We start from the raw sequence: 12550 nt of genomic DNA on the forward strand, positions 1-12550 counted from the left end.
CAATTCTACGTTTAAAGTTTAAATACTGGCACCACACCCATTTTCAAGGGGGGCAGGAAATAAATGAAACACGCTGTAATGCAGTCTCTCTTTTGAATAGAGCCAGCATTGGGATTAAGCCCCCCCCCCCGGACAGCTTCCTGCTGTCCTTCTGGCTCCCAGTAGGCTTACTGGCAGAAGCCATGGCAATGAGTGTCAAGAACTCCATGATCCACAGTGCACAGATGATGCAAACCAACCAGCCTTTACATTTTTCCAACAATGCCCTGATATGGAATCATTCTGGGACACTGTGGGAATTGGAAAATACCAGGCATCCCTAAGCCAGCGACCACCAGGGACAAACAGGTGTGGGAAGGATGGGCAGGATGGAGGACCAAATGTTCAGGAGGCATCAACGCTGATGGGCCATCCACCATGCCAACTGAGCACTGAGGTATCAGAATGGAACTTGGAATGTGTGTTTATGACGTAGCACTCCATTTGAAATGTGAACACTGCTCGACACACACCCACCCATGCCAATCTGTAGAGCGTAGATCTGGATTCTGAAAATGGAAATGGACTGCCTTCAAGTTGGTTCCAACTTATGGTGACCCTATGAATAGAGGTTTTCATGGTAAGCGGTATTCAGTGGGGGTTAACCATCGTCTTCCTCTGAGGCTGAGGCAGTGACTGGCCCAAGGTCACCCAGTGAGCTTCATGGCTATGTGGGGATTTGAACCCTGGTCTCCCAGGTTGTAGTCCAACACTCTAATATTTGGTATTAAAAATCTTGACCTCCTGCCTCCAGCCTGACCTGAAGGTAAACGTTTCTAGTTTTGCTTGCTGAAAGGCTTATGGAATGCTGGAGGTTTTTGTCAAGCCCACAAGGTCTACTCTGTTATCTATCAGCAACAACATGTGAGAGGGAGGATGGAGCTGCAGTTCACAACACCCAAAATTAGCTTCCTGAAGCAGCTACCTCACTCTACCTAATGGTAGGGCTGGCCCGGATTGTATTGCAATCACTGAAGTGAGTTCTCTTAAAAAGCAGGGTTGTGCTACACCAGTTTTATTTTTGTTTTTATATATTTGTTATAATTATTTGGAGGATGGGTACTTCCCATCCCCCCCTTCTGTGTGGGAGAATACTTGGGAGAATAAGTCCCTATTCAGCAATAATAGCACATATGCACAATATATTGGGGGCAAGGCATAATAACTCTTGAGCACTCAGAGACTGACAGAGAGTTAGGGTAAACTCTTCTGGCTTTCCACCACAGAATTCTGAGAACAGTAGTTTGTTGAGAGTGCTGATGATTCTGAGGCAACCCTACCCTGAAGGGTTCCCTATACAAAGGAATGCAGTTTATCTGTAGCATATATATGGCCCTTGAGCAGGGCTGAGGGACCTGTAGCCTTCCTGATGTTGTTGGACTCCAACTCCCATCAATCCCAGCCAGCACAGCCTATGGTCGGGGTTGATGGGAGCTGGAGCCCAATAACACCTGAAAGGTCACACATTCCACATCCTTGGCGTAGACTGAGGCTGTGAGCAGACTAGTCGCCTAGAGCCAAGTGTTTCCATTGGCCACACCTGGAGGGGCAACAGGTTGATCTGCTGATCAGTTGTGAAATCTGTTTGAAGGTGAATTTTTAAGCTGATCCGACCAGGTTTTACAATTAAAAGGGGTGGGGTTTTCAGAAAAGAGAGGTGGAGATGCACTGGAACCAAGAGAACAGTAAGTGTGTCTCTACCCTGACTGTGCAGAAAGGCCCCAAGTCTCCCCCCCATTGTATTTCCTGACTTGCATTTGACAAAGGTTTACCCTGTAGTTTGCCCCTCACAAAGCTACAATTCCCAGCACCCTTAACAAACTACATTTCCTAAGATTCTTGCGGGGAAGGGCACATGCTTTAAATGTACTTTAAATGTATGGTGTGTACATAGCCAAAAACATGAGAGCTGCCATGCTGGTTCAGACATGCAGTGCAATCCTATGCCTGTTTACCCAGAAGGAAGCCCTACTGGGTTCAATGGGGCTTATTATCACCTAAGTGTGGATAACGTTGCAGCCTGAGCCCATCTTGTTCAACCTCTGGTTAGCCACATGTCACAAGGAGGGATTGAAGTACTTGGTCATTCCCTGTTTGCCCCCAGTATCTGGCAGTAAGAGACTGTCACCTCTGAACATGGACTAGCTGTTAATGGGATTCTGCTTTTTCAGAAAGAGTACATGTTGCTGTGGTAAAAGCAGTAAGCAAAACCAGCAGTGCAAAAGCTCTGGCGACAGAGGGAAGCACAGTTTGGTGTGTGTGCAGCTGTGCAGCCATTTTAACAATCTTGGATTCAGTGCCATTTGATGGAATGTCCTCTAGCCAGGTGGATAGAAACGCCCTCTTGTTACCACTAACGGAAATGTCCTAACCAAAGGTCCATGCAACTGCACCGCTCTCCTGCATATTAATTAAACTCCCATTAGATTGAAGGGAAACATTAATTTCTTCAAGGACAACTCATGGAAGCCTTAAATTGGTGTGTTTTTCTTAAGCAGCAATGTGGAGCCTGTGACTTTCCAGTTGTTGTTGGACTCCAACTCCCATCAGCCACAGCCAGCTACAGCCAATGTGGAGGACCACAGGTTTCCAATCTCTGCTCTTAACGATCAAGGTATTTTTTAAAATATGAAGGTATTGATGTAGAATTAACAGTCACAAAGTGTTAGCTGCTTAGCCTTTGGTTAGACCCATTCCTCAGGTTACCTTATCTTACTATAGATGTTGTATTATATGCAGACTCAACAAACACAGAATGGTGACACTTATAACAAGGAACAGATGTATAAAGATTAAACAAAACCACAAGACAGCATATTGGCAGCATACATTGTCATACGAATAATACAGAGGAAAATTACAATAGGGACCGAATGGTATGTTGGATAGTAAACAAGAGGATCTAGTACGATAAGGAGGAAAACATTCACAAATCACTTTTCATAGCACCAAAAGCCTATTTTATAAAATACACAGTTAAATGATAGGTATTAATATTTATTATTTTATACAGTGCCATTTTGTGAATGGCTGTTTTAACAGACAATCCAAATAATGAACAGCTTCCTGCCCCCAAGGGACGCTACAGTTTAGAACAGGCTTGGAAGGAATGGAGCTGGATGGGCTAAGAGAGTCAGTAAAAAGAGCTACATCCTATTGTTTCCTTGCATTCTGCTTGCACAAGTTAATGTCTATGCTGCCTTCCACTGCTTTTAATTTTCCATCTCCGGTTTACAACAGGCAAGATGATGCACATACATAGAGTGTTTTTGCTTTTGTTTTTCATTGTTGCTTGGCTGTTTCTTACTTGTAATAAAATCACTTTAGTCAAAAGTATATAGATAGATATAGATATATTATATAGAGAGACAATTGCTTTCTCTTTATGGAAAATATAACAGTCAGGCTTTTCTCATTGCTATTAAAAAAGAGAGAAGCCAAGAGAGGAATTGTTATGGATTGAAATTCATGGGGTTGGAAAATTACATTCTGAAGTATTGCTTAAAAGGCTAATTACTGTGTATCCCCCTTCCAAAAATACTGTTTTCTTCTGCTTTGAGAATGAACTTTAAAGTACATTTAGATTATGGCATATGATCATAGTTTAATTCTGAATCAGTTTCAAATCTCAACTGCAAAGGTCATAGCTTTTGAATAAGGCTATTTTTAAGAAAGTGTCCTACTAATGCACCTTTTCCCTTATCTGAACATGTTTTGTTCAATATGTAAATATTAAAGTGGCTTGGTGGTAGGATTGCCAACTTTTTTAACACCCCCTGCTCTTGTGTCTTTAAAGAACAGATTGATTGGCAGACATTAGCAGATGATACTGCTTGTCTCCATGCCATGAAGAAACACTTCACTTGCTAATTTTTGCAGAGCAACCTCCTATTAAAGGCATAGGAACAGCCAAACCAGGTGTTTTTTTTTCTGGTAAGATGACAACTTTGATGGAATTCATCAAGCATAAACATCATATTGTTCAAAATCTGATCATCATGAATTAAAAGGAAAAGAATGAAATGTTGGTTGGAGCACTGAGCCAATTGTGGTGCAAACTGTGAAGCAGTTATTCTGTGCACAGAATTCATGAATAAATCTCATTCACTTCAGTGGGAATTATTCAGTTATAACTGCCCACAGGGTCATGGCATAAATGTGTAAGTATAACTGTAATTCTGTGCATATTTGATACTTACCTGTGATTAAACCCAATGGAATTCAGTGGGCCAATATGTATAGGATCAGTCAAAATAATTATTCTCTCTCTCCCTCTCCCCCCTCACCCTTCCATGAGAATGTCTTAGGCTTCATGAGATGTCTAGAAATGCATGTATTGATATATTCTTTTAATATATCTCATTTGGTTTTTGGTTACACTCGCTTTACGTATTCAGGCTTTGGCTAAAACTCCTTGAAAGACTCTCCTGTAATCTCATGACTCCTTGGAGTTGGATCTGTTTAGGGGGAGCAAACACTAGTTAATACAAGACTCACGACAAAACAGTGAGAGTTGGAAACACTGTTGATATAGTTCCAGAGAAACTCCAGTCTAGAGGAGTTAACAGCAGAGATAAGCAGAAATGACGGACAAGACTAGAATTTGACCCATAATTAAGATTTCAGAATCTAGGCTAGGTGTACAGTGATCAAATGTATCTCATAAGGATGTGGCTCTGAATGGATCATGCGGATACAATTCTTGACCTAGGTCCTGCAAGCACTTATGCACACATCATCTAGTGTTTTGAATAAAACAAGGGCATAGCAACTCATAAGTGGCATGTGAGCACAGAAGTCCTTGCAAATGCTAGAGTTTTAAATTCTCACCTTAGTACAAAAGATGGAAACAAACAAATTCAATGTCATTTGATGGAATGTCCTCTGCAAGGCAGACAAAAATTGTAAATCTCCAGAGCTATAAACGTGTATGAGCTATAACAGTCTTGATCTATTTAATATTTATTTTCCCCCTGGGGAAATTAAAGATATTCCCTCCCCCTGTCACAGTGTACATGATTTAAATTTGCCTGGGGAGAGTGCTTATGCACATCTGGAGTTCTATAGCTTGCTGGCCTTATCATAAAGCACTTCCACTCACTATTATGTACACAGGATAATTAAAGGAGACAGATGTAGTTCTCTTGGGTGCTGTCATGTTCCGGTGCCAGTTTATTCCTCATTGAGACATAGCATTTCAGGTCTGCGGTAGCGACTCTGTCACTTTGCTGCTGCTCCTGCTGCTGCTGCCACCGCCGTCACCTGGGGGTTCCTGAAAAAAGCAAAGGAAGCAACTTGCTAGCATGATTAACTTTTTTGGATTGGCCAGGAAAGGTAATGAGACATGTGTCTGCAAACTAAGGTCTTTTTTAAAAAATTATAATGTCAACACATCAAATATTAAAAACATAACACTCTATTCACACATTAATAAATACATCTTAATTCCAAATCACTCACTCTCTCCCCATACCCATACCCATACTCACTATTCAAGAATCAATACAGTTCTAACAGTACACTCTTACCATATTATATTGTTGAATATCCATTTCATATCTGTTTTCATATATTTAATCAATTGGAGGCATTTACTTCTAAAAATTTTCTGTGTTCCATCACACAGTCAAATCAACTCTGTTTATGCATTTCTGCCACTTTCTAAACTGTAATTGTAGCTGGTAGTTTTGTTCTTCCATTTTTTGACTACTAACATATACGCAGCATCTATTATGTTCCATATCAATTCTTTATGTTTAAGAAGAACATAAGAAGAGCCTGCTGGATAAGGCTGGTGGCCCATCTAGTCCAGCATCCTTTTCTCAACAGCAGCTAGCCAGATGCCTCTATGGGAAGCCTGCAAGCAGAATCTTTGCGCAAGAGCACTCTCCCCTCCTGTGGTTTCCAGCAACTGGTATTTGGAAGCATGCTGCCTCAACCAGGGAAGGAGAGCACAGCCATCAGGGCCAGTAGCCATTGATAGCTGCATCCTCCATGATGATATATGAAAAAATGGAAATGGACTGCCTTCGATCCTGACTTATGGTGACCCTATGAATAGGATTTTCATGAGAAGCTGTATTCAGAGGGGGTTTACCATTGCCTTCCTCTGAGGCTGAGAGGCAGTGAGTGGCCCAAAGTCACCCAGTGAGCTTCATGGCTGTGTGGGGATTCAAACCCTGGTCTCCCAGGTCATAGTCCAACACCTTAACCACTACACCACACTGGCTCTATGATTATATATACTCATAATTAATTTGGTTATGTAAATAACCCAATGAAATTGTTAAAGGGTCAAAAGGTATAATACAATGGGTTAATTTAGTCCCTTTTCCCCAGCGTTCCATTATTTACAGCTAAGGTCTTCTTTTTTTCCACATAGGGAGGGAGGGAGAGGTGAGGGAGAGAATGGCCCGTGAATTAAGATCTGCCTTACAAATCATCCTGTGAGTGCCCCCCATCTGAAGGTGGCAATGCCCAAAGAGGATGTGGAACCCCACTTGCAACAAAGGGTTGCCTGACAGTAACACCTGTGCTGCCATTTGTTTTTTCCAGGCTTTTCAATTGCTGTTATATTTATTTTTGCTGGGTGGTTTTAATACTACTGTAGTTTATTTAATATTATATCTTCTATGATGTCATCCTAAGAACGCAAGAAGAGCCATGCTGGATCTGTTCAAAGAATCCAGCATTCTCTTACTTTGTAAACCATTCTCTTTTTTTCCTTTTTTAAAATGAAGGGTGGTATAAAACCCTTTTAAAATATGGACTAACTAGGCTCTGTTACTGTTTTTGAATAGTAGTTCAAAACTGTATGCCATGAGAATTTAATTCATTAACATTATTAATTCTTTAAATTAATCCATTAAATTGCTTTTTAATGTTTTTAAACCTTTTTAAAAAAAACATGTTTTTAAAGATGTTTTGCTTAAATATATTTTAAAATATGTTTTTATGATGTTTCAAAGTGTTTTTAGTGCTTTTGTTTGCCGCCCTGGGCAGGATAGAAATCTAATAAATAAATAAATAATAAACAGTACAATTCTATACATGCCTGCTACTCAGAAGGAAGCCCCAATGAGTTGAATGGTGTTCTCTCCCAGGGAAGTGGAAACAAAAGTGGCCTTAGGAAGGAACATAGGAACCTAGAAAGCTGCCTTTACCAATTCAGACCATTGGTTCATCTAGCTCAGTATATGCTGACTGACTGCAGCTCTCCAAGATTTCAGGCAGGGGACATTCCCAGCACTACCTGAAGATGCCTTCTCTAGATTTTGCCCAGTTCATGTCTTATTTAACTCTCTCATAATATCAGTTCAGAACGATAATGTTCAGTTGGCTGATTTGTAGCACTGGAAGGAACGGCTTTAAGAAATGCATTATATATTTACAAACTATGAGAGCAAGTTATTATTAGCAAAAATATTTCCTTTTGGAAGGGAAGGAGTGTTTTTGTGGTGAGGAGGAGGAAGTTTAAGGAAATAACTGAGTCAATTAAAAATACAGGTTGGTTATTTTGTTGTATTTAGAGGCTCTATGATCCCTTGAGGGCTCTTGGCAGGCGTTTGGCATGGGGAGAAATGGAATTTTCCATGGTCCATCTCTCTGTGAAATGAGAAGATTGGTGCTGTGTCATTTCTGGTCATTAACAAGCTTTCTCTGTGCAGGAGGACAGAACAGGAAGGGAGTGGCTGAAGACATGCGTTCTTCTCTTCCCCTTCCCATGCACACCCTCAAACATCTCTCTTCTTTGTGCCTCCTTTTATTTTTTACTGTAGAAAGAGAGGAGAGTGAAAGCTGTTCCTGAATCTCTCTCTCCTCTAGTTTAAAATATATGTTTGCTTCCCACCCCACACCCCTCAATTTCCTCCCCATCACCTTTTATTTAATCTATTTGCTGCCAAACATTGGAGAATTAATCTCAGTCCAAGCTGACAGAGTTTATATTAAGTGTTTCTCAGATAAACCATATCGCTCTGAGCAGACGAAGAAGAGACAGACGAGGCCAGTTCACATTCCTGACTTAGTATATCACAGCAGAAAGTCTTTCTTTCGTTCTTTCTTTCCCTCTTCTTTGAGAGGAAGTGTAAAAAAGAAAATTCAGTTGATGTCGGCTATTGGAGTGCTGCTTTGATTGATGAAGCCAAACCGATTTATACTGGCTACGCATCCAGTCTATACAGCGTAGCTCTGATACATAGGCTCTGATACAGCGATGGAGGCACACCTGTATAGATCAGATCAGGCACACAGGTAAGACTCTCACTCAGTCAGCCATTTGTATTCAGAAGCAGATAACCAATTCATTAGGAGCAGAAGTAAATTGCCTCTCTATGTTGATAGAGAGAAGTTGTCCCTACAAGGTCTTGCCCCTACAGATGGCAGCTCAGTATCCCTCTCTGTCTTCCCCTCCCCTGACCCACATGTACAGTAGCCCCACTATGCCACTGGTATAGTGGGCCATCATGACAAATGAGAACTAGAAAGAGCCAATACAGTTCACTTCCTCCAACTCAGAGAAATGCTACAGGTAAATCGCCATTATCAGTACCCTGTCTAGCCTTGCTATGGAACAGGAACAGATGACTACTTAGGGCCCTCCAGATTGGTGGGGTTATATTTGAACTTGTATCCTGCAATATTTATTTATTTAATAATATTTTATTTAAGAAATATATGCCCTTCACCGTAAGTCTCAAGGCAGCTTACAGGAAAAAGTAAAATGAAACATAGAATACACAAAAAGTAAACACAGATTAAAACACTAGAGAGTAGAACATTAGAATAACATTCATGGTGCATGGGTCTCCTGAAATAAAACTACTTTAACCTGATACCTGAAACTAAGCAGGGATGGTACCTGCCTGATTTTTAATGGGAGTTCCATAGAGTTGGGCCCACTAGACTGAGGGTATGCCGCCTCAGTGACGAGCCATGCTTCTGGTTCATTGATGCAATAATAGTGCACTAGTGGTGGATTTATACTAGATCATTCACACATCATTCCTCTTTATTAGATGTTGTGTGTTGCTCCCCCAATTTTACCACATTATTGTTGTCTGGAAGATCATTCTTGTGCTATAGCTCCTACTTGGCGGGTCGGCTCCAGAAGGTGGTGCTTGGGGAACATTGCTCAGCACCCTGGACTTTCCAGTATGGGGTTCTGCAGGGGTCAGTTCTGTCCCCCATGCTGTTCAACATCTACATGAAACCGTTGGGTTCGGTCATCCGGAGCTTTGGAGTGTGTTGCCATCAGTATGCTGATGACACGCAGCTCTATTTCTCCTTTTCATCTTCTTCAGGTGAGGCTGTCAATGTGCTGAACCAGTGCCTGGGTGCGACAATGGACTGGATGAGGGCTAATAAACTGAGGCTCAATCCAGACAAAACTGAGATGCTGAGGCTCAATCAAGACAAGACTGAGATGCTGTGGGTGGTTCTTCTGACCGGATGGTGGATGTCCAACCTTTTTCTGGATGGGGTTGCACTCCCCCTGAAAGAGCAGGTTCGTAGCTAGGGGGTTCTCCTACAGCCATCTCTCTCATTTGAGGCTCAGGTAGCCTCGGTGGCATGGAGTGCCTTCTACCAACTTCAGTTGGTGGCCCAGCTACGCCCTATCTGGACAGGGATAACCTGGCTTCAGTTGTCCATGCTCTGGTAACCTCCAAGTTAGATTACTGCAATGCACTCTATGTGGGGCTGCCTTTGAAGACGGTTTGGAAACTGCAGCTTGTGCAAAATACAGCAGCCCGATTGGTAACAGGGACCAGATGGTTCAAACATATAAAACCGATTCTGGCCCTCTTGCATTGGCTGCCTGTATGTTTCCAAGCTCGATTCAAGGTGCTGGTTTTAACCTATAAAGCCTTACACGGCTTGGGACCACAATACCTGATGGAACGCCTCTCCTGACACGAACCCACCCGTACACTACGCTCAACTTCCAAGGCCCTCCTCCAGATGCCTACTCAGAGGAAAGCTGGGAGTCTGGCAACAAGGGAGAGGGCCTTCTCAGTGGTGGCCTCCAAATTATGGAATGATCTGTTTGACAAGGTGCGCCTGGCACCAACACTGTTATCTTTTTGGCGCCAGGTCAAGACTTTCCTCTTCTCCCAGGCATTTTAGCATGTGTTTTTAAATTGCTTTTTAAAATGTGTTTTTCAATTTGTATATATGTTTCTAACATTTCTAATTGTTGTAAACCGCCCAGAGAGCTTTGGCTGTGGGGCGGTATACACAGACAGACAGACAGATAGATAGATAGCACAACAAAAGGAGGACAAAAAACAAGCAAACCAGAACATTTGTGGTATGAAAAATTATATGATTTTATCAGGAAACGCAAGGATGTGTACTTATTGCAAATGAAGCACTATGACTACCCTGAAATGTTTGCAGGGACAAATGGTTTTGAAAGTGCAATCAAATATAACTGCCTCAATAACATCATGAGCACAAATTATGGTGCCTGCAAGAGGTAAAGATCCCCTCAAAAAACCACAGTGCACGAGAGACTGTTTGTACTTCCTGCTCAGTTCCTGTTTGCACTAGCTTGACCTCTCCTACACTGAGCATGCTTAAACATGCTTATGCTTCATTGGATGCTAGGACTGGACACTCACCCTCCCATCCATTCTGAACAGGGGAGAGGTGCAAAGAGCTTTTCTCTGTGAACAAGCATGGCTGATGTAGGTGTGTTTATCCCATTGATGGAATGCATGCCTGCACCATTTTGTGATTCTCTTTTTTCTGCTTTTTTAGGTGTGGCAGCCATTTTCTTTTATGCCACACCCCCACAACAGCTGTTTCTCCCATGCCCCCACAGCAGCCATTTTGTGACTGGCACCCTCAGTGCTTCCTTAACATTCCAAGTATGCCCACCAAATAAGGTTGATGACTCCAGTAAAGTGATAGCCAGGCAGGGCTGTTTGTGTCCAGTATTGGACTTTCCACAAGTTCCCAAAATATTTTGTTCTGTTTCTCAATTGATCTTCCAGCTGGGCAGTATTTCTTTATGTTGTATCCCAAAGAAAAAGGAACTGAGGTACATTACCATCCAAACTGAATGCAAGTGTAAGTTAACTCACCAGTTAGAATTACTCCCACCTGGTTATTTATAGCCAAAATTCAAAGTGTGGCAATAGGAAGTTTTGTATTCAAGATGGTTTGGAAATGCAAGTCAGCAATGATCAAAGCTGGTCAATGCATACAGCTAACCTGCTCATGGTGGGATTCTTTTTTCAGTTGCCCATTGGTGGTAGGGCTTCTGGTAAACTGTCATGTTGGCCATGAAATGAACGTGAAATTTTACACTACATGACAAGCCTCCTCATTGTGGTTTGAGTGGTTTAAAACGGCACATTCTACTCATGGTGTATCATTTATCAGACGATCAAAACACTGGGAACATGGATCCCCATGGTTGCAAATCAATAACTGACTGTGGAATGATCCTACTCGTAAACTCGTTTTCCATTTATGTCCAGCATAAATTAGCAACCTGAAGGGCCAAACTGTATATTACAGTGCTGTCACATATAACATTAGCCCAACAGCTGCTTTTCCCTTGCAACATTTCTTTGGGAAAGGCAATTTGCAAGGTAAACATAAATCTGCTGGCTCGTGGTGGACAACTGGGGAGAGTGTTAAGGGGAAACAGGCTGGACTTCTTGAGTGGAAGGGTCCATCGGGGTTTTTGTACATGCATTTGTGTGTAACACGTATTCATACCAACCATTTATTGGCAAACGTTTTGCAATCCAAATAAAGAACACAAATGAGTATGTTTGTGCAATGTCATTTGCATGCTTTGTTTAATTCACAGAATTTGGGTTTGCAGGTCAAACAGATTTAGCTATTTTTAGCATAGAATTCTAAGTACAAGCCTGAGGGCACTTGAACATGAAGTTCTCTCAGATGCTGAAATCCTTTTATTATATGCAATCCATCCCTTCACTTTTTAGTTTGGTCTTATCCATACACAACAGTGTATATCTTCAGAATCAAACAAAATGGGGAGTGGGGAAACATGTCTGTATGTTAAATGTTAGTGAGTGATAATAAAGAAGGGGTTCATGACACACACAGCAGAAAGCTGACCACAGGGTAGTAGTCTACTAAGGCGTCCCATAAGCACAAGGGTTACTGCTAATGCCATAAAACTACCCCCCTCCCCACATGCCCCTTCCCAAATATGCTTTGGAGGGTTCAGGGAACCTCTAGAAAAGATTTAGGGGGCTGAAGGGGTCGGAGAAGGGAGGAAGTCGCATTGCGCTAGTGGTAATCCTTGCACTGATGGAACTGTGACTTAGTGCTACTTTGGATAATACAACCCCTAACTAACATGCCTGTCTCTGAGTCCTGGTAGAGTATTGATTTGAACACCATTATGTCTATACAGTAATGTAGTGGCAAATTCAGAAGTGCAGGGTCCCTTGAAGATAGCCATAGCCACACTCCCTCCCCCCCTTTTTCTTTTGCTGCTGGGTTGAGAATGAGATCATTGTCAATG

The 12550-nt window shown here is 42.0% G+C and overlaps 1 protein-coding gene across 2 annotated transcripts in view; it reads right to left on the reverse strand.

The window, feature by feature from the left end:
* Nucleotides 1–2804: 2804 nt before the first annotated feature.
* Nucleotides 2805–12550, reverse strand: part of CYGB (cytoglobin) — an 80994-nt gene continuing 71248 nt past the window's right edge. For both annotated transcript variants that reach the window (XM_061616320.1, XM_061616321.1), the window contains exon 4: nucleotides 2805–5311. In XM_061616320.1, coding sequence (XP_061472304.1) covers nucleotides 5260–5311 — 52 coding nt within the window. In that variant the 3' untranslated portion in view covers nucleotides 2805–5259. The remainder of the gene's footprint in view (nucleotides 5312–12550) is intronic.

Source organism: Rhineura floridana, chromosome 3 (assembly GCF_030035675.1).
Source record: "Rhineura floridana isolate rRhiFlo1 chromosome 3, rRhiFlo1.hap2, whole genome shotgun sequence".
Taxonomy (NCBI): Eukaryota; Metazoa; Chordata; class Lepidosauria; order Squamata; family Rhineuridae; genus Rhineura; species Rhineura floridana.